General features: G+C 49.6%; 1 protein-coding gene across 2 annotated transcripts in view; it reads right to left on the bottom strand.

Moving 5' to 3' along the window:
- The window catches only part of LOC106745166 (potassium voltage-gated channel protein eag), a 74,403-nt gene extending 71,671 nt beyond the window's left edge, over positions 1–2,732 (bottom strand). For both annotated transcript variants that reach the window (XM_014620500.1, XM_014620501.1), the window contains exon 1: positions 2,468–2,732. In XM_014620500.1, coding sequence (XP_014475986.1) covers positions 2,468–2,546 — 79 coding nt within the window. In that variant the 5' untranslated portion in view covers positions 2,547–2,732. The remainder of the gene's footprint in view (positions 1–2,467) is intronic.
- Between the last annotated feature and the right edge of the window lie 16,407 nt (positions 2,733–19,139).

The following is a 19,139-nucleotide window of genomic DNA, read 5'->3' as shown; positions in this document are numbered from 1 at the left end:
CTCACTGGCATCGACACACTCACGTACGTATGACTCAATCGGAGAAACGCACGAGTTAAGTAATGCGACGGAAGTCCAATTAAATATTTGAACGATCGACACGAGATATTTTAATCATCCGACGAGTATTGTGTAAACAAGGTAACAATACACGGAGGCCGCGTCGCGATACGCGTGTCGTCCGTCGGCGAAACGTAATGACTCTATTGTGTAAAAGTACGGGAGGCGCGTGCGAGGGTACCGAAACAACGGGCAAAAAGAGTACGGCATCGCGTGCCGCTCGGCAACCGCGAGATCACAACAATCAACACTCCCAAAACATTTCGGAGCTTTGAAATGGGAAAATTATCAAATTATCAAATTATTCAGACGGTTGCATGCATGGCGCGTATCAAAAGCTCGTAACGTTCGATGATTGCCGTCGGTTAACGTGTAATCATTAGTTATCGCTGCGTTTCCAATTGACTCGTTCGATTGACTTTTTCGTGTGGGACCATTGAGCGTCGCAACGACGACCAGGAGACGATTCCAAAGCGGAATGCAGAACGCAGGACATAGCGGCAGCCGATGACGAAACTTACAACTCTTCTTTTTCAATCTCCGAATCTCATTTAATTTTCCAACATGAAATGATAATAAAGAGATTTTGTTCAACTACTTGACTGTTAATCTTTGCTGGATTATTTAATACACGCTTATCGTCCATAATATCTGTCTACTCGGGTAAGTTATTGATATAAAAAGAAAGATTTACGATAATATTATAATTTATATTAGAATGTATATAAATGAAGAAAAATTAAAATAAAAAATTAGACTATTGGTATGATGAAATATTAAAGAATTCCTAAATAAGTTCTTCTTTAAGTCTGAACAAAACGACGATAGGTAACCGTTTCCAACGTTAAAGAACAATAGTCTGTATAATGTTGCACCTCGAGATTTTGCACTGATATATCCTTAACAAGATTGGTATCTCGAATGTCCTACGTAATTGCGTAGGATTTTTATTTCAACGAGAGTCCCTAATTTTGTCGAGGTGTTAAGGGTGTACTTCAAGTTCGATGGAATCTGTGCGGTTAATGTAGAACCAAATCGCGTTTCAGCGCACAGTTATCAAATCGCATCGCAAACAAGTCAGCGCGAAGTTGCAAGTCGGCGTTTCAAAAAAATTTCTTTTTTTTTTCAATCGAACGACAAGAACGAGGAATGACGGAAACGTCACGCTTGAATTACGACAGTGGGTACAATTTATTTCACCCGCCATAAATAACCGCGGTTCCACGCTTGACCGCCCGGAACGATAAGAACGAAATCGCGAGTGATGAGCTTTGTAATTTGGCTACTCCGAACTTTTAATTAACTCTTAGTTACACCTTGATTGACACCCTCGTTATACCTCCGTCGACTTCGAGTACCCCACCGCTAACGCTAATGATACTTGATTTATATCAGGGCCCTTTGCTTTGAAAGTGGCCGACACCCTAAAAAACACTCCTTTTCTGTAAAAGAGCGGGTCAATCGCAGTAACCGAATGGAGGATCGCTTTCGTTCGCGATTTGTCGGATTCGCTGCCGTTGCTATTTTCGAACGTATATGAATATAGAGAATTCCGGCAGATTCCGGAAATTCAAGGTATTCCAATTAGGAAAATCGATATTGAATTACATGCTTGATTTAGCCCTCCCGTAACTGCCAACAGGCTTATTTATGACGCTGGTGAGTCCGCGAAAATATCTCCTACGATATATTGCTCTTGCACACGTTATAGATATAAAATTCATGGCCACAATGGCAAAATCACTATCGATCCCGAATCACGACGCGTATTTACAAGCATAAATACACAACAGCACGAAATTATAATCAGCGATATTGACTCGTGCAACCACAATAATTAATAATTAAATAGACGTGTAGAATGACAAGTGAATATATTCCACCACACAAATATCTCCCTGTCTCTATAGCGTACGCTGCTCTAGTATGCCCAAATATGTATAATTGCTTCATCAAATCGAAACGTTCGGCCGAAATTTCCTCGTTAAAAAAAAGCTTTCGATATTCGTCCTTCCGGCCCGGCAACTTCACCCTTCGACTTGTCAGCGCGCTAAACATCGTTGTACGAACCGTTCTCAACAGGACCGGTACGTTAAATTGACGGAACGTTGAAAATTTAACAGGAAAATTTCAACAAGGACCGATTTTAACGCAAGTATAAAATATTGTTCACCGTATAGTAAAAAAAAAAACCCTCTTCTGTTACGTTTCAACGCCTGGTGTTAAATTAACCACGGAAATTCGCTGCGGACCGCTTCGGGAGGTGCGAAGCGCGTTTAAATTGATCGCGAAATTTGTCACCACGTACGACCGAGTTTTCGTCTGGTATTCAGAGAGAACGGGGGAAAAAAATGAAGAAGATCACGCTGACGGAGTTGTTTTTCTTTCGGTCGCGGGGGGAACTCACGTTGACTGCTGCTGCGTCGTATGATGTTCTCCAGGAAGGTGTTTTGGGGGGCTACCAGGCCCCTGCGCCCCCCTGGCATCCTTTCTCGCTTGAATGGTCCCGGATCCTGGTCGCTGCGGTGGCTGTCAGGACCTCGGCTAGCCCGCGGCTAGGACGATCTCGAGCCGGCCGCGACACATCGCGAGGACCCTGCGCGGTATCACTGTGCTTACACCTGTGGACTCACTCCCGGGTACCTCGCGACGAGCACAGAACGGCACAGCCCGCGGAGGAGTCGACTCATCAGACCGGTGCTTTCGATACGGTTTTCGCGCGCGTAACAAGCGATTTTCGCGACACACTCCCGTGCAATTGGGATCGAGCGGAGCACTTGTGGGTAACGGCGGCGCTGCGTCGCATCCGGGATTACCGCGACGCTGTCCGGATAGAGCGGTGCCTGCGGTAGGCGAAGCAACGGAAAGCGAGGCGAGTCGCCGGTCTCTCGAGGGATCGTCGCGGATCCTCGTGCCGTTTATCGCTGTCCTCGCTCCCCATTGGACCGGGCCGGCCCGTTCCAGGCTCCCGTCGAGAGGAGGCTCCTCGACGAACGATGACGGCGGGGTTGGAACGACGACTTCTTTCGTCATCTGAACGACGTCCTCCTTCCGGACGTCATCGCGGCAGCTCGGAATGGGACGCGGATCGACGGTCCACCCGACGGCGAGGAGCGGCTCCCCCCACGAGTGGCGCGTGTGCTCAAGCGGTCAATTCGCCGGACGCGTGTAATTAATCGCACGCTCGATGACCGACGGAAGGCGGCCGGCCGGCCGATTATCGGCCGACGTTCCTCGTGCCGGTCTGTCCCGTCGATCGATTTAGCGGATCGGATTGACGGCTCACCCAGGAGGCCGGCGACGTCCGACGGGATTAGTTCGTTTATCGAGCCGGAGGACCGCTCGGCGATCGGCGCACCGCCGGGCCCGATCAATTCGCGCGCCGGCTCAACGAACCCGTCTGTCGTGCCGACGACTCTCGTCGATCTATCGATCGGTCCAGCCGATTCGCCGAACTGGCCTCTCGGCCGGCGAGGAGGGCCGTCGAGGAGGAGGACGATCGACCGCAGTGCCGCGCCGATCGATCCACCTGGCAGTCGCACCTCGCGAAGGATGCTTCGCGACGCGCCCTTCTCCTTCTTACCCCCAAGGCGTCGACGGGCGTCCCTCGGTGCTCCCGGAAGTGTCCTCGGATGATGGCGGAGGTACGACCGATGACCCATCTAACCGCAGTCCTTCCAAGTGATCGTTCCCGCGGCGACGGTGAACCGACGACAGGTAACGTGACGACTGCGCCGTACCTGCGACGTCGTTCTCCACATCCTCGGCGTCCTCCTCGGCGTCCGTGCAGGCGGTATCCGCGGAGGAGGACATCCCTCGGGAGAGACGAGCCGGAGACGGGGCGGCGGCTGCCGACAGTCACATGGTCATCTCGCCGTGCCTCGTCTCCTGGATGCGGCCCACCACCTCCGACGAGACGCCGGCTTGATCACGCGGAGGGCCCTCCGCGAGTCTCGCCGTTCTCCAGCGCGGTGACACTCCCTTGCCGACGAGACCCTGCCGACAGAAGAGTGTTCGTTCGTTCAGCGGCGACTGAGCCATTTTACCTTCGGGATAGCGAGGATCGCCTTACAATTTCGTCTGTAACTTCCCGATCTCCCCGAGTCGGACGTTCCAACCCCTCCGTCCCCCGGATAACGTTACGGAATACGTCTCAACTTTTAATGTCATTCGGAAACTTCCTGATTTAGTGGCTTCGTGATGCGCTCGCGTATGCCGGCGACACCGCCGCCCCCGCCGATTGGCCCGTGCCAAAAATAGCGAGCCCGCGATACGCTTAGAATTGTGCTTATAAATTCGGGAAGATGTTTACATGTGTGTCGTCCTGCGGGACCGATGAACTCCGCACCTTGCCGGGCGTGGTCGGCCGCGCGCGCTCACATGTATGTTTGCACATGTGTGTCCGAGTATATAATTCGACACGTCCGCTACATTCTAGTGTTTCTATAGATTCGCGTCTGTGTCGACCGTGAATCGAGCGTCTCTCATTACAGAGCGCCGCATTGTACGAGATCGACCGGCGGGAAACGCTAATATTTCGCCAACGGATCTTGGAATGAGGAGCGAGAAGAGCGAGAAATATATATGCACGTATAATATGTACGAGATATTGCACAGTGCGCGCTTTTGTATCGAATCTATACGCCGCGGGGCTCCAAATCGAAGGTTCGATTTATCACTTGGGATTATTCGGTTCGAATAAAAATTACATCCGTCAACTTCCCGCCCGTCGGTCTCTCTTTCTCTGTCTGGACGATCGGATGGCGCAGCGGGGCGAATTTATTCGCTTCGGCCTTCTCGCACGGCGCCGATTCCACGTGTACTCGGGCTGACTGACCTCTAACTGCCGGAGAGATATACATATCAAGATATATATATATATATATATATATATATAGTTCAACGCAGACACGGCATTCCGCGGTTGAGTCCGAAGCAACGAGCGGAGTCGTTCGATATGGAATCACGATTCGATTGCGAGCGATTACGGGGTTACTTGAACGGCCCGTCGAGGAACGCTACCTCGCGATAGACTTCGCCGTCCGTGATTTTACGAGTCCCGGATATTTTCTCCCTCGAATTACCTTGAAGTGAAAACGAGGGGAGGAGCCCGTCGTCGACGGGAAAAACGCACCGACGTCGACTTTCAAGAGGAATTGCCCGATTCGCAAACCGCAGCACGTGCGAGGTGACGCGCCGTGATAAGATTCTCGGAAACTTCAACTACGTCGAAACATCATCCTGAACTACAGCCGCGATTATCGTTGTGGCACGACAAGGTTGCCTCGATTACTTCCTCTCCTGCATCGTATGCACCGGCTCCTCCATGTTTAATTTCGAATCGATCGGAACAGCCGGGCGGTACCTTACACCTCTACGTGTGCTACCTGAATTGGCTTCGGTAATTTCTAGTCGCGACGTTTTACGGAGCCGCTTCTGCTCTCGAGTGCCCGCTGGCGGACCGTTCGCGGTGTCTACCGAATGACGACTCGCGCGCGTAAAACTGCGCGCGAATCGACCTGTCGTTCGGCCCCGTGAATTCCCGACCGCCCCGGAAATTGCAGATTTTCAATTTTACGCATTGTGTCCTCCCTTTATCAATTATAAAAGGGTCAATTATAAATAGGTACATTCCTACTCGTAATCTTACTAGATTTTTTCACACACACACACACTGAGAGAAAAATGTTTGGTATTTATAACTATAATCATCATAGTGAGAAGAATTATAGCCGGGAAAATCAATTTTCTAACAAGTTTTACCACAGTGTCAAATGCACGCGACAACTACGTTTCATCAATTTATTCCCGTATTTTCGTGCAAACGTAGGCGTTTCTGCGGAAGGAACACGGATATTATCGAAATGCAAAATCAAATATAAAAGAATTCAACTGAATAATTCGAGCGTGACGCATAGAACCACACTTGTGTGTTTCACAAGTGCACGTTGATTAACGGAAGCCTCGTTATTTGGAAAACAAGCTCGTCTCTTCGGCGTGGAAATAACCAGTCGTGCGGAAAGCCGCTCGGAAAACGGCCGTGAGTGCGCGCTTTATCCGTTCTTGCGTCTCCCCCTGCATTCGAATTACGCTGTCGGCGAATCCTCATAAAAAGGGAATCGCTCTCCTTTCCAGTCCACTTGCCTCCTCGAAGCATCAGCAAGATACAAGCGGCAATGACAATGTCAAATCCGCGCGTTTCCGGTGGCCTCCGTTTTTGCGTGCGATTCCCGCGCGGATGTCACCCCGGTTTTCGCTCGCCGTCACAAATGCGTGCAAAACACCCCGCTGTTTTTCTCGCCCCGCGAAACACCGGCCGATCATTTTGCCATAGACACGTCATTGCGAAACGCATACGTCAAATATGATCTGGCATTATGTGTCCGCACACATCATGAGCCATCGAATATATTCGAGAGCCGTAGCCCGTCGTTCTGTACAAAAAGAAACGGGATTGGCGCGTCAACGAATTTAGCGGAATAATGTAACGAATCGAGTAAATCTGCATGCAGATTGAAATATTCAGCGCTGCGAGTCCCACGAGTATAAGTTACACGATCGTAAATTTTTCATAATAATTATACCGCGTCCGTCTATTATTACACCGCTCGTATAATTACAAAAGAGGGACACACACATACGCACACACGTGCGCGTGTATCTATGTTTTAGTGCGAGCCAAAAGCCGCTCGAAGCGCACTCGAAGTTTGCAAAGAGCGGAACTTCGCTAAATACAAACTGAGAAGTTCGAGCTCGCCGCTTGATATTCACGATAAGACCAGAGTGACGATGTATCGTGACGTTCATTAACTTACGAGCACCCGTTCTGCCCGTTGCGCCATGTCTTCCCAAAGTGGGGAAAACGACGAAGTCCCGGAGATGCTTGCGAGACCTCGGAGGGATGGTTCACTCTTTCGTGTCGAGTAACGAAAATTGGAGGGAAGCGAGGACCCGTGTTGTTCTTTCCTGTTTTTCTCGAACGCACGGCGACGGGGATACCGCAAACAAACTCGAAACGAGTCAGGAGTAATGATTTGCGGAACACGAGGTCGCAGGGACAAAAAGGTGTCGAATCGCGAATAATATGCCGAATTGGACCTGCGAAAAATAGGACAACGATCGATCCGCTTAGTTATTATTACGTATTGTGTTTCTATTTTCGCGATTTGCCAGTAATATATCGCGTGTGTATCGATACAGGTCGGCCGATACAAGTCAGCCGGTAATTATCTAATGCGCGGATCAATTTTATTCAGGGAAGTTTACAGCGCCGTAAAGCGAATTTTACGGGATTATCTAAAAGCGGTGCGCTCTTAAAGCGGCGCCTTTCAATCTAGGTGACACCTAAATCATCATGCTAAGATAAAACTGAGAGAATACGAGCGCACGAACCATTTCATTTGCAGGCGGTGTTGCTGTAACTCCGCTTACTATCTCGATCAAACGTAACTATAGACAACCTTGTCCGAAATAGAACAAAGCGATGCGTAAATCGCTAGTCGCAAACTTACACCGCGACGCGTCAATAAACAATCTCGTAAATGTACTCGTAAAACTTACCCCTCCTTATCTATCGCGTGGGATTTATAAAGGAGATTATGCGCGTCGATTCATTTATAGCAACATCACAAAACATTGCGATACGCGCAAACGTAAGTCGAAGTTAACAGTCCCGGTGAATAATTGATCCAGCTGAGGCAAATCGTTCCTCGATATGTCATCGTGAGCTTCAATTGAGAAGGGTCGAAATTCCCGCGACAAATGCTCGCGTAACCGGCGTAACCGGCGACTTCCACGAGAACGAGTCGGGGTTGGTACCTGCGGGATACAAGTGGCGCTCGTGTATTTTTCCACAAAAGGAGCCACCTGGAGCGCCGAGGGTAAGTAAGTAAAGGGCCTCCAAGTGCTGGATGGCTAGACGGATTAGATGGACGCCGAGATGTACGTCGAAGGGGGAGTTCGAGTGGCATTATCGGTGCTCAGAGTAAAGAAAAGTCTCGAACGGCCCGAGACTGCTTTAACCTTATTAAGGTGCGACAGACCTCCATAAGTAGGCGGTAATGAAGCAAACTCGCGGATTGCTGATGAACGTGAGTGGAAAAAGGCTCGATATCGGGAGGGAGATTCTAACTTAACGAAACTTCTAACGACGCATCGATACAGCGGTAACTTGCTCGCCACGTCGAAATAATCAAAAAGTACGCAGCCTCATCAATACGAGGTCAACTTTGGGGATACTGATAATGCACATAATATTGACAATACACGATAAACGTAAGATATTGCGCCAACTCGTAAGTTAGAATCCGCGATAGTACGCGAGCGATAATTAGCGTCCGTAAATTAAGAACGTACTCGATACGTTTCGGCTCGTCGAGTCGGCGAAAAATCGAGCGACGAAAATCGAGAAACGCCAGATTTTCGCAGCCTCGACACCGTTGTCTCAATGTTACACCCTCGCCGACGTCCTCGGCGTAATGTGACATTTCCAATTTGTCCCAGTTTGCAGGATAGGTGTACTCATGCCTCGCGTGCAGGCAAATGTTACCAATATTAGAAAAGAGAGGCCGAGTTCGCCCGGATTTACAAGAATTCTAATATCGCCCGAAGGTCGGCCTAAAGTAGAAAAGTAGTTCGCACGATCGATGCTTAGTTTCGCGCTAAAAACCTGAGTCGGCGTGAAGGAACAACGGCCGATCGAGATGTGTACCGCGTAACACGCAACCGCCGAGATCGTCCAAGCGAAAACGCCCCTGCATCGCGTCGTCGTCGTCGTCGTCGTCTTCGTCTCGTTACCACAGCGAGCGCAGATTTTATTCCGCGACGATTTTATACCGTACGAATCGTTGCGGAAAATTTCATTCTCTCTCTTTCTCTCTCGTATTTGCGCGTTTCCTCCGAAGTCTCGAAATGGGTCATGATTTTCATGGGTAATATCTCCGTGAGCTGGGCATCGGATCTCGAACTTCTCGAACGCCGTGAGTCAATAATTATTAACAAACGGGAATGGCGATTATCGAGGACTCCTTTTCTCTGCGCGACGAAGTTGTGATAAAATAGAACGCAATAGAATAAAATATAACACAGTTATGTGGAAAATTTCAATAAACGCAGATACCCGACGTTGCGGACATCTCAAAGCTCGCTTCATGAATCTCCGACTTGATTCTTCACTTTTTATTTACCAGGTAGTTTAAAAAGAGACAAATCGCGAGGCGAACAAAGAGATATCACGCGAAGCAATAGCAGCGCGTAAAAGAGAAAGGCAGGAAATGTTACGTCGTTTCTTCACGTTTTCCCGCCCCTCTCGGTTTCTTTCTCATATATTCTTGTCGGGATAAATACGCGTTGTTACTTGCGACGCTGCACGCTGCACAATCGAGCGAGAGAAATTTCGAATCCTAGAAGCGCCACATGTGGCGCGAGGACTCTCCGATCGACGGCTACACCCCGTTCAACGCGGCCGCAATTTTTCTCAGTCCTCAAGCTCAACATTTCAGCGGTAATTAATGCTAACGGTATTAACGAAGAACAGCCAAGTCGGTGTCGCAGAGCGACGGCGCGTTATAGAAAGTCTCGCCAAGAAGAAAACGTGAATTATACCGTACGGTATTCGTGTATCCGCGCACCGTCATTGGACCGTTTTTGGCACGGCGCTAGACTTTACTATACCCTTTTTCATCATCTCCAGAGATCGATCGATCGTACTTTTCTCAGTCGGCGGTCCACGCTATCGTCTACGTAACCGCCGAATGACCCCGTTGAGACGAGCCGCGATCGTGGATGGGCGGTTCCGAGCAAGCGAGCCTCACGGCGAAGTACAACGCGAGAAAATTCAGCGAGCAAGCCCGAGAGAGCTCGCAGGATACGCCTTCCCCTCCTAGACGTGTAGACCTTCCGAGAGTTGTTAAATTCAAGGGCGCACCTGTACAGTACCGTGTTAACGGCGGCGCTTTTCGGGCTCCTTCCTTCCGCGCGGTTCCACCGAGAAGAGCGAGAGAACCACGAAGAAACACACGTGGTCACGTCGCCCTGTCACCACCGTCGAATTTTCATTCATTCGCCAACACACGATACGCTTTTACCTCGTAGAGGGAAATCGCGTCCGCCCTTGGAATAAATTTGCACAAATCTACCGGCGGAATTGCCCACACGCGAAATATATATCGTTGCGATTTGCATTGATGCCTTGTAACGATATTATCCATATATGCGAAACGGCTATCCATGACTGCCTGCGACATCGTAGGTGCGCGTTCGATCCCTCGTATTGCCGTTCTCTTTCCATTACACGAGTACTCTGGTAGAAATGTATGCGGTTTCCCTAGATACCCATCCCAATTACTCTCTAATGTTAACGTATTCTCATTGATTGCGACAATGCTGCGTAGAAAATGGGGAAGAAAACTTGATAGGATTTTATTCAAAGCCCATTTCGCGAGGCAGCAGGCTTGTTTGTTGATTAATTCAATAATTCTTTGCGCATTTATCGCTCCGTTTTCGTACATGGACAAGTTCGGATTTGGCGCATCATTTGCGCGCGGTAACTGCAGGAAAAGCGTTGCATCTTGATCTCGGGTAATTTGATTCCTCAGTAGGCGGAAGTTGGTAAACTGTCCGGTAACTGGTCCGAAAATGCGTGAGATTTCTACGAGGATAAAACCGTCTTGAAGAAGAGAGGATACCGTGCCGAGCGAGGACACACGTCGGTAGGAAGAAAGCGCGGAAATATTTCCGCCGAACGTTAATAAGAAGACACGGCCGGAAGAATCTCTTCCCTGCGGTCGATCTGTATAACCGACCTATATATAAGGCAAGCAGTGCGGCAAAGACGAGAATCGCTCCCACGTGGAGCTAATAATTGCGCCACTAATAGACGCGCAAACACCGAAAGTTGTCTCCTTCGTTCTGTAACGAGGGATCGTCCGTGCGTAACGCGGCGATCGATAACCCCGCCGAGTTACATGAGAGAGGCGCACAGCTGTAACAGACACGCCGGTGTGCAAAAGCCAATCGAAACCGATGATCGTTCGCGGTGAGAGCGCGACTCTTATGGGCGAAGGGAACGCGAGCGTCTTCTCCCTCCTTACATTCCGCCCCTTACTCGCCCTTCGGCGCACTTCCTTCGCGACCTTCGCGCGAGAGACACGAGTTTGCCGCGCGCGCAGGGTGAAGTTCGCTTCGCCATTAGCCTTACGAGAAGCCGGCTTCGTTTCGGCTTCTCGTTTCAAAGCGAGCATATATCGATCGACCTTCCGACAGCACCCCCACGAAAGTACGCCCTCCCTTCGCGTTCACCTTGCACCGGCGGGAGGAGGAATTTGTCATGTCCTCGAATAATGCTCGGCGAGTCGCCTGTTGACATTCTGCGATCCCCGGACTGTCGCAAGCAACAAGGAATCCACCGAGATCATGCCGAGTTCTCAAAGAATGCGCCCGGCTGATTATCGATCCGGGGTCCTGCGTAATTCGCGGTTTTTCGCTCACGCGCGTCTACATTTCCGACGTGACCTTTCTTACACGATTTCACGCGGTGCAACACGGAAGGGGCTATCGATATCTCGTTAGAAATTCCCAAGGGAGCGTGAAAGTTCGAATCTTCCCCGGTCTCGGATCTCGAACGATCGCGTGACTACGCGGATGTCCGGGGAGTTGTCCGCAATTTTCTTCAAGCAATACTTCGGAAGTGAGCCCGCCAAGGCCGTGCTTAAGCAGAAACTTCCGACAAAGGACTCGGGTCGATCGTCTAAATCATCTCCCGAGACTATCGCCGAAAGATTACAAGAATGGTAGATGATTTTCTCCTTTGCTAAGTGTGAAAGAGAAGTCTCTCCGGGCCCAGCCTTCCACCTTTTTCGCGCCACCGCGCGTTTGATGTAGCTTCTACAAGGTGTTTTACCGACTAAGTCCTTCAAACTTCGGCCCAGACAGTTTCTCGATATTTTGTTGCCCGAAATACCCCAACACGAGGCGGTACGATTTGCCCGAAAGCTTTTTTTTCTCCTAATTTCACGACACAACGTATAAGGCGATCAATCGGGCATTCGGAAGTTCCTGATCAAATTTCATACGGGAAATTCGGAATGATTCTCATGAATCGGGTCGGACGATGTCACGCGGTAGCGTCTTGTTGAAGCAAAGTCATACAGACACACCTGAAACGACATCGTTTTACGCGGAGACGTCGCGATTAACGTCTTTGCGTACGCTATCTCTCCGACGTCATTCGTGGGAGTGTCGTGCTCGTAAATAGCATCGTCGGTGACGTTACGCCAAACGAAATAACGTCGTCGTGGTTCGCGAGAAAATACGAAAAAGCCGAATTACAATTCCGACGTCCTTCGGAAGGATCCGCGGTGTCGAGACTACTGCCGGCGACGTCGTCTTGACCTCCCACGTATATACGCTTCTTATCCCATGTCTTGTATGGAGCAGCGCGAGCTTGGCTTGGGATTTAAGTGCGCAACGAATTCTCCAGTCGACTGTTACGGGAGAAAAGGAGAGAAAGAGAGAGCGCATTGTTACGAGAAGAAAACGTAAAACAGAACAATACGAAGATGTCGTAAAGTGTCGTTTACTGGCAAAAACTAAGGAGATGAAGTAAAGTTCGATTAAAGCGATACACTCCGCTTAATCCGCGCAAATTTACGAACTGTTGCATCTATTTGTGTGTATATGTGTGTGTGGAGGGTAAAAAAAGCATATCACGGTAATGTGTGTGTGTGTTACTAGATTTCCACTTGCGCACTGATTGTGCTAATTTCGTGCCGTCGTGTGCTGCGAATTAACCAACTCCGAGGCAGCTCGGAAGTATTTTTCCCGTTGTTTCTCGTAAGAAGCGCCTCGTGTAATATTAATTGACAATTTGGCCACGAGTTCAAAATCCGTACTTCGGCAAGGTTAAGCGAATTATGCCGCAGACTCTTAATGAAAACGTCAAAGCATAATAGCGTTCGTTATACATAATGTTGTATCAACATTGACTTAACAACAGCTTGCTTGTCGTCGCGAAGGTTGACGTACACGAGCCGTTCGCGTCGGATTACACAGTTGTCACGGGACAAATAGAGCTCGCCAGGCTGAATTATTCACAGCGGAAGAGGAAAAGAACGTTACGGAATACGGCACGAAAGATACGCACAATACGTATCGCACATAAACCGATCGCTAAATAAATTTTTCCAGTGCTTCTCCCCCCCCCCCCNCCCCCCCCCGGGCAGTGCACTCGGCCCGGCGCGATCCTACGCTTGAAAAGCGAATAAAACACGAGCGCACTCACCACTGCATGCTGCTATGCAGCGGCAACGCGCCTACGTTAAAAATTCGCGATTGCCTAAAAAAAACATACACATGTTGCCCTGGAGTTTACTGTCCCTCATGAACGCAGTTTCAACGGCCTCCTGCAAATTTCGCCCACCGCAGTAACGTTTCGTCGTTCGCAAAGACAAACGGCCGATTCACGATCGGCGCAACGCGGATGAAATAATGAAATAATGTTCGCTGGATTTATTCTTCAATTGAAGCCGAAGAAATATTGCGCATCGCACCGATTTCGCAGATTATCATGCGGTATATCTGTGCGTCTCTCGAATAGATGTGAGAAGAGATTTTACAATTATTATGCTTTTGAAGAGAATATTCGGTGGAAAGGAGTGCTGGAGAAAAGCTTCCTCGTAGCAGGAAGTTTTTGGCACCCAATCAATACGCTAGGACGAATCCGTGAAACGTTACTCGATAACTCGGAGGAAGACGATACTTCTCACGAAAAGATTTTCGAGATTCCTGCGTCGAGTGGGAAACGACGCTGTAAGCTTATTGTGAGACGTGCGATTTAATTTGCGAGAAACGAATAGCACAAAATATGAATATAAATAAATACGGGTAAGAGAAGTGCACAGTGAACAATATTTGTGTTAAATTCAACACATTTCTCATACCTTAAATGGCCTACGCAAATTTTTATATTAATTTAACACAAGGTGAACGTGTTGAAAAATAACACAAATATTGTGTCAAGAATTAACAGGAAATTAATCGGTAACATAAATACAACATGTTAAATTAATATACTGGTATGTTAAAAATTTTACACAAAAATTTTAACAAGGGTCAATTATAACACAAGTACGAAATATTTTTTTACTGTGTGCGAGTAAGAACATAAGAATTACTGTGTAATTACATCACGTTTATTTTTATTTGTTATGAAACTAACGTATTTAGACAAAACGACCAAAGGATAAACGATGGCTCAATTTACGAAATACGAGTGAAAAGGACAAAAAGGCCGGGGACAAAAAGTCACCGAGTTACACCGACAGAGTGTAGAGAAGAGGGAAACTGAAATCCGAATCGTGAATGCTCTGTACACGTTAACGAATTTATGAAACCAAATCGGCATGCGTCAGCGAATGGACGCAAGATAAAATTGGAGGTATTTCTTTGCATAAAAAACAAAAAGGGCCAGCGCGACAAAGAGGAATAAACGTGAACGTCGAGTGGAGAAGATTGCGCGGATTTTCCACGTTTTTGATCGATCGGCCGAAACCGGATGAAACTTCCGGCGGAGCGACCGGACTCTCTCTCTCTCTCTTTTTTTTTTCCCTTTTCTCTCCTTTTTCCTTTTATTTTGTAATCAGCCGGACAGAATCAGTTCCGTTCTCGCGGAAGATCTCGGGCGGATAAAAAATTTACAGCCGACGCAATTACGCGATCGTCGGATGTTAACCGTTTATCGCGGATCGTTGGCAAATCTCATATAAATGCAGATGCGAGTCCACACTGTGTGCGGTGATATTACTTGAAATTTCACAAATCGCTGAGGAACTTCTCTCTCTCTCTCTCTCTTTCGCTCTACATTTCTCCTTCACGTCGCATTCAATATTCTCAAAACCTCCGAAAGCTTCGTCATCTCCGCGGACGTACGCGATCCTTCGCCTGGTCATGATTCGCGCGCGCAACCTGTTACGAATCGTTACGATCCCGCAGAAAGCTATTACGATCGCCGTTTACCTAACAGACTGACATCGAAACGAATCGGGAAGCCGCCGCGTCTTGTACCGTCGCTAAGGAACCAGAAACGACGAAGGTTCTCGGGCCACTGATTCCACGTCTACCTCGAGGTCGATCGAGGGTCACGAGTTCCCTTAATTTCTTATTTAAGCCGCCGTACCGGATGCTATCTATTTCTCTCTTTCCGCCCGCATTCCCGTTCGAACGCGGTCGAGCGATTCATCGTATTCCTTTCGCCGACTTATCATGATCGGCATACAGGAAGGAAAATAAGGGGAACCATCGTGCGGAAGCACTTCGCCGAGCATCGTCGTCGGAATAATGCCGCGCGAAGAAGCAAGGAACTATCGGGTTCTCCGGCAGCCGACGAGGCTCCGATTCTTTCCGAATCATCGATACGCGAGGAATTCGCACGAGCTGCGTATCGTTTCCTCGCGACCGCGCGACCGTGCGTCGCCCTCTCTCGTTCTAATCGCAGTTCGCGTGTGCCGCGATTCTCGCCCTTATCGAACAAGACAAACGGTACTTTGCCTCTTTCAAGTTAAAGCTCGCGCATTAGCTCGCACGATAGCCTCGTACGTTGAATGAACGTGGCGAAGTGATAGATCGCCGCGTGTTAACGACACCGTGGGCTACTAGCTGCCGTCGGTGAACCGAATTACACGCCACCGCTAATCAATTATAGGAATGTTAAACCAGCCGGAGGAGTTATCCAACACTCCCGGGGTAGCTTCAATCGGCGAAACTTGCCGCGGAACCTTCGACTTCCGTCGATTCTGACCCTGAGGACGAGAGGGATCACCTATCGAGGGACGCGACACCAGATCCGATCCGTTCTTGTGCCGTCGAGCGGCGAAACTGGGAAACGTAAGAAACGTCTCATCGAGCCGTCTCGTAACTTCGATGCGTTACCAGCAACAATGTCGCCGTAATTTCCGCCACGAGCGCACATCACGCGCCGTATGATATGAATTAATTATTATTACACCGAGACCTAATTAACATCACAAACGCGCCGGCCGTTAATTCCCAGTCGGATCGCGGAAACGGTGATTCACGCGGCAATTTTCCCTGCGTTCGTGCAAATTTTCGAAAATGTCACCGTCGGCGAAAATCAATTAACGCACGCAAAAACGAGAGAGACCGCGATAACTGGGCGATACTAGGTGAATTAATTCGACGATCGTTAAAAATACCCTTCGACGGTGAGCCGAGCCAGAAAAGTCTGTCGTTCAAGGCGCGTCTGAGGTAAGAGCACCAACGCCTGGATGCGCACAGTTATGGAAAAACGGAGTCCGTCTGGATTTTCCGCTTAGAATCGCACTTTTGAAACATCACACCTGTAATCCGAATCTTCATAGATTTCCTAACCAGATTTCCTAACCTAGTCCGTCATTTTTGAGGAAATCGTAATAGAGATTCCAGTCAGATCCCAGAACGTTTTCTACGCTGTGGAACATTCTCGTTGTTTTAAATACGAACGTTTAATCTTTAAACATAAAATATTTGCACACATTCGATATACGTGCAAATATATTCTATGTTGGAAGCTTGAACATTCGTATTTAAAGACGAAAGCAACAAGAACATATCCAGAGTTGAGTACGCGTCCAGGCATCGATACTTTCGCCTTACATTCGCTCCCTTTCCCCTCGAGCGAAACGTTAGACAAGATTAACTTATTGCTGCGCGTCTCGACAGACGCGGCTTGAAAAGCGCGCAAGCTCGCGAGACGCGTCACAGTCCCGGAGCCTCTTGTCGCATCCACGTGATGCCGTCAGTTACAGGAGATAAAACCGAAATGATCCAATCGTCGATGCGTACGGCTGACAAAACTCAACTCTCTTTCTCTTCCTCTCTCCTCGCTTTTATCGTTCCTATAAAAGCCGTCGACTAGAATGGAAGCTGCCACGATTCAGCGCGTTCAACCGTTTAAACGTATCACGAACACACACACACACACACACACACTCGAGGACCGAGAAAGCGCGACAGTCGATGAAATACATCCCGTCGCGATCGCGTCAAGACGACAGCCACCGTTGCGAATTCAAAAGGGGGAAATCGCGCGATGAAGAGGAACGCGCGATCGAAGGGAGATTCAACTTAATCGACGGACCAAGATACTCTTTTCGTCTCCGTCAGCTTGTTGGAGGTTTGACATTTCGTGCTGATCGTTTCGCTCACTTCCCGGACAAATTTGCGATACAAAGCGACGACGATGCCGCGGCTCATCGCGTAACGCACGCACATGGCATCAATAATCATCGCCATCGTGATGATCGCTCGCGGCTCATCTCTGCGTTATACCCTTCAGATGAATTTGACACACGCGCAACATTTACACGAGCCATTCCCGTAGAAATCCTCGTATTCGAGCAAGCATCGAGAAAATATCGGCGTTATTAATAATCTGTCAAAGCTCCGATCGAAACCCAATTCTCGGGCGCCATGATACGCGCTTCTACCTGCCAACGAACGTCAATTTGACCGAAGAGAGAGAGAGAGAGAGAGAGAGACCGTCCGTACTCTGGACGAGAAAGAAGGACACAATGCGAAAGAACAAAGAGATTAATTAATTCCGCGATTTCTGCAACTTCTTTCTCGCTCGACCACGGTTCGACACATGTCCCACACTCGCGAAGGAAACGCCGAGAGCTCGTCCCTTCTATGCTCACTAAATCATCCCCGTCGCACGGGATCGTCATTAAAGATTCATCTATCCTCGCGTCCTTCTCGCCTCTCCAGTCGTCCGATATATGCATATCTCCGACAAGAACGGGGCGTCCACAAAAGATCGTGCCATCAATCGTCCAGCCCGGGGTTAAATCTTCGAAGGACCGCGGATTCGGACGATCGTCCGCCCTCGTCCGCCCGGGGGAGGGAATCGGGAAACACGCGTGAAAGAAATTCTCAGGCGTCACGCAGGTACGCAAGGACCGAGAACGATCGTTCCAGGTCATACCACGCGGCGCGGCCACTGTACGGCTCTTCGGCGAGCCTCGCAGCCGGCGCACGTCGGCCGCGATCGGAGCGGTTAATAAGAGAGGTGCGATCGCTGATCTCGCCGATCGCGTACCGGCAATGCGTACGTCGTCCCCTTGTCCTCGGGCTCCTTATCTGTCGTCTCGTAGGGGGATGGTTCCGTCCATCGCCTCTCTGGATCGTATCGTATCCCGAGGATCGATCGTCGTGGAGCGCACACGCGCTGACCGGTTGCGGCACACGGTTTCCCGCACACGGATTGCACAGATCGCACCTGGTAACGTATCCCAGCGCTGGAGCAAGGTAGACACTGTGTCACGAAGGCTTGAAGACGAACCCCTCTCTCTCTCTCTCTCTTGCTTTCTCCCTCCCCCACTCTTTCTTTCTCTCTCTCTCTCTCTCTCTCTCTCTGTAAGGTCGAAAGGAGAAACTTGGGTTCGCGTGCGACTACATGCGAGAGCGCGTTAATACGCGAACAGATCGACTCCTCGAACTCACCCGTTCGACGGGGTGACCGAGTGGCGACTGAGACTCACCCTGCGTGGTGGTGGCGGCGCTGACTACCCCCGAAAGAAGAAATACCGAACCCCCACCCGGCCGTAGCGTCGCGCAACCCCCTTGCGCGTCTCTCGCCCTTTTTCTCGCTCTCGAAGCCAGCCGCGACGCGCCGTCTCCTTCTGCTGGCCGACGGACGGACGGACGACGCCAGATCAACGTTGAGTAGGGTCGGGGTCAGGTCGGGTCGGGTAATCCGATGACAAACCGACCGCCGGCTTGCAACCGAAAGCCGGTCAGAGTAACTACCGAATGTCAGATGCGGCGATAGCCGCCGGCAATTTCCACACCTTGCGGTGTGTAACCCTTTCACTGTCAAGGGGATGCACGTGACCCGCTGACACGTAAACGCGCGACACGAAACTCGCTTCCAACTCATTCGCGGCTTCGGCGACTCAGGGGCGCAGAGAGGGTTGGTCGCGCGAAGAAGCGCGAAGTCCGCCCCGACGTTCCGCCGTGATATCGATGGGCTTTCCTCTTTCCCGATAAATCAAGGTTTCTTTTTTCCTCGAGCCTGCGACGGGAGC

Source organism: Dinoponera quadriceps, unplaced genomic scaffold, assembly GCF_001313825.1.
Source record: "Dinoponera quadriceps isolate SergipeBrazil2010 unplaced genomic scaffold, ASM131382v1 scaffold1425, whole genome shotgun sequence".
NCBI classification, from domain to species: domain Eukaryota; kingdom Metazoa; phylum Arthropoda; class Insecta; order Hymenoptera; family Formicidae; genus Dinoponera; species Dinoponera quadriceps.
This window is presented reverse-complemented; position numbering and strand designations above follow the sequence as displayed.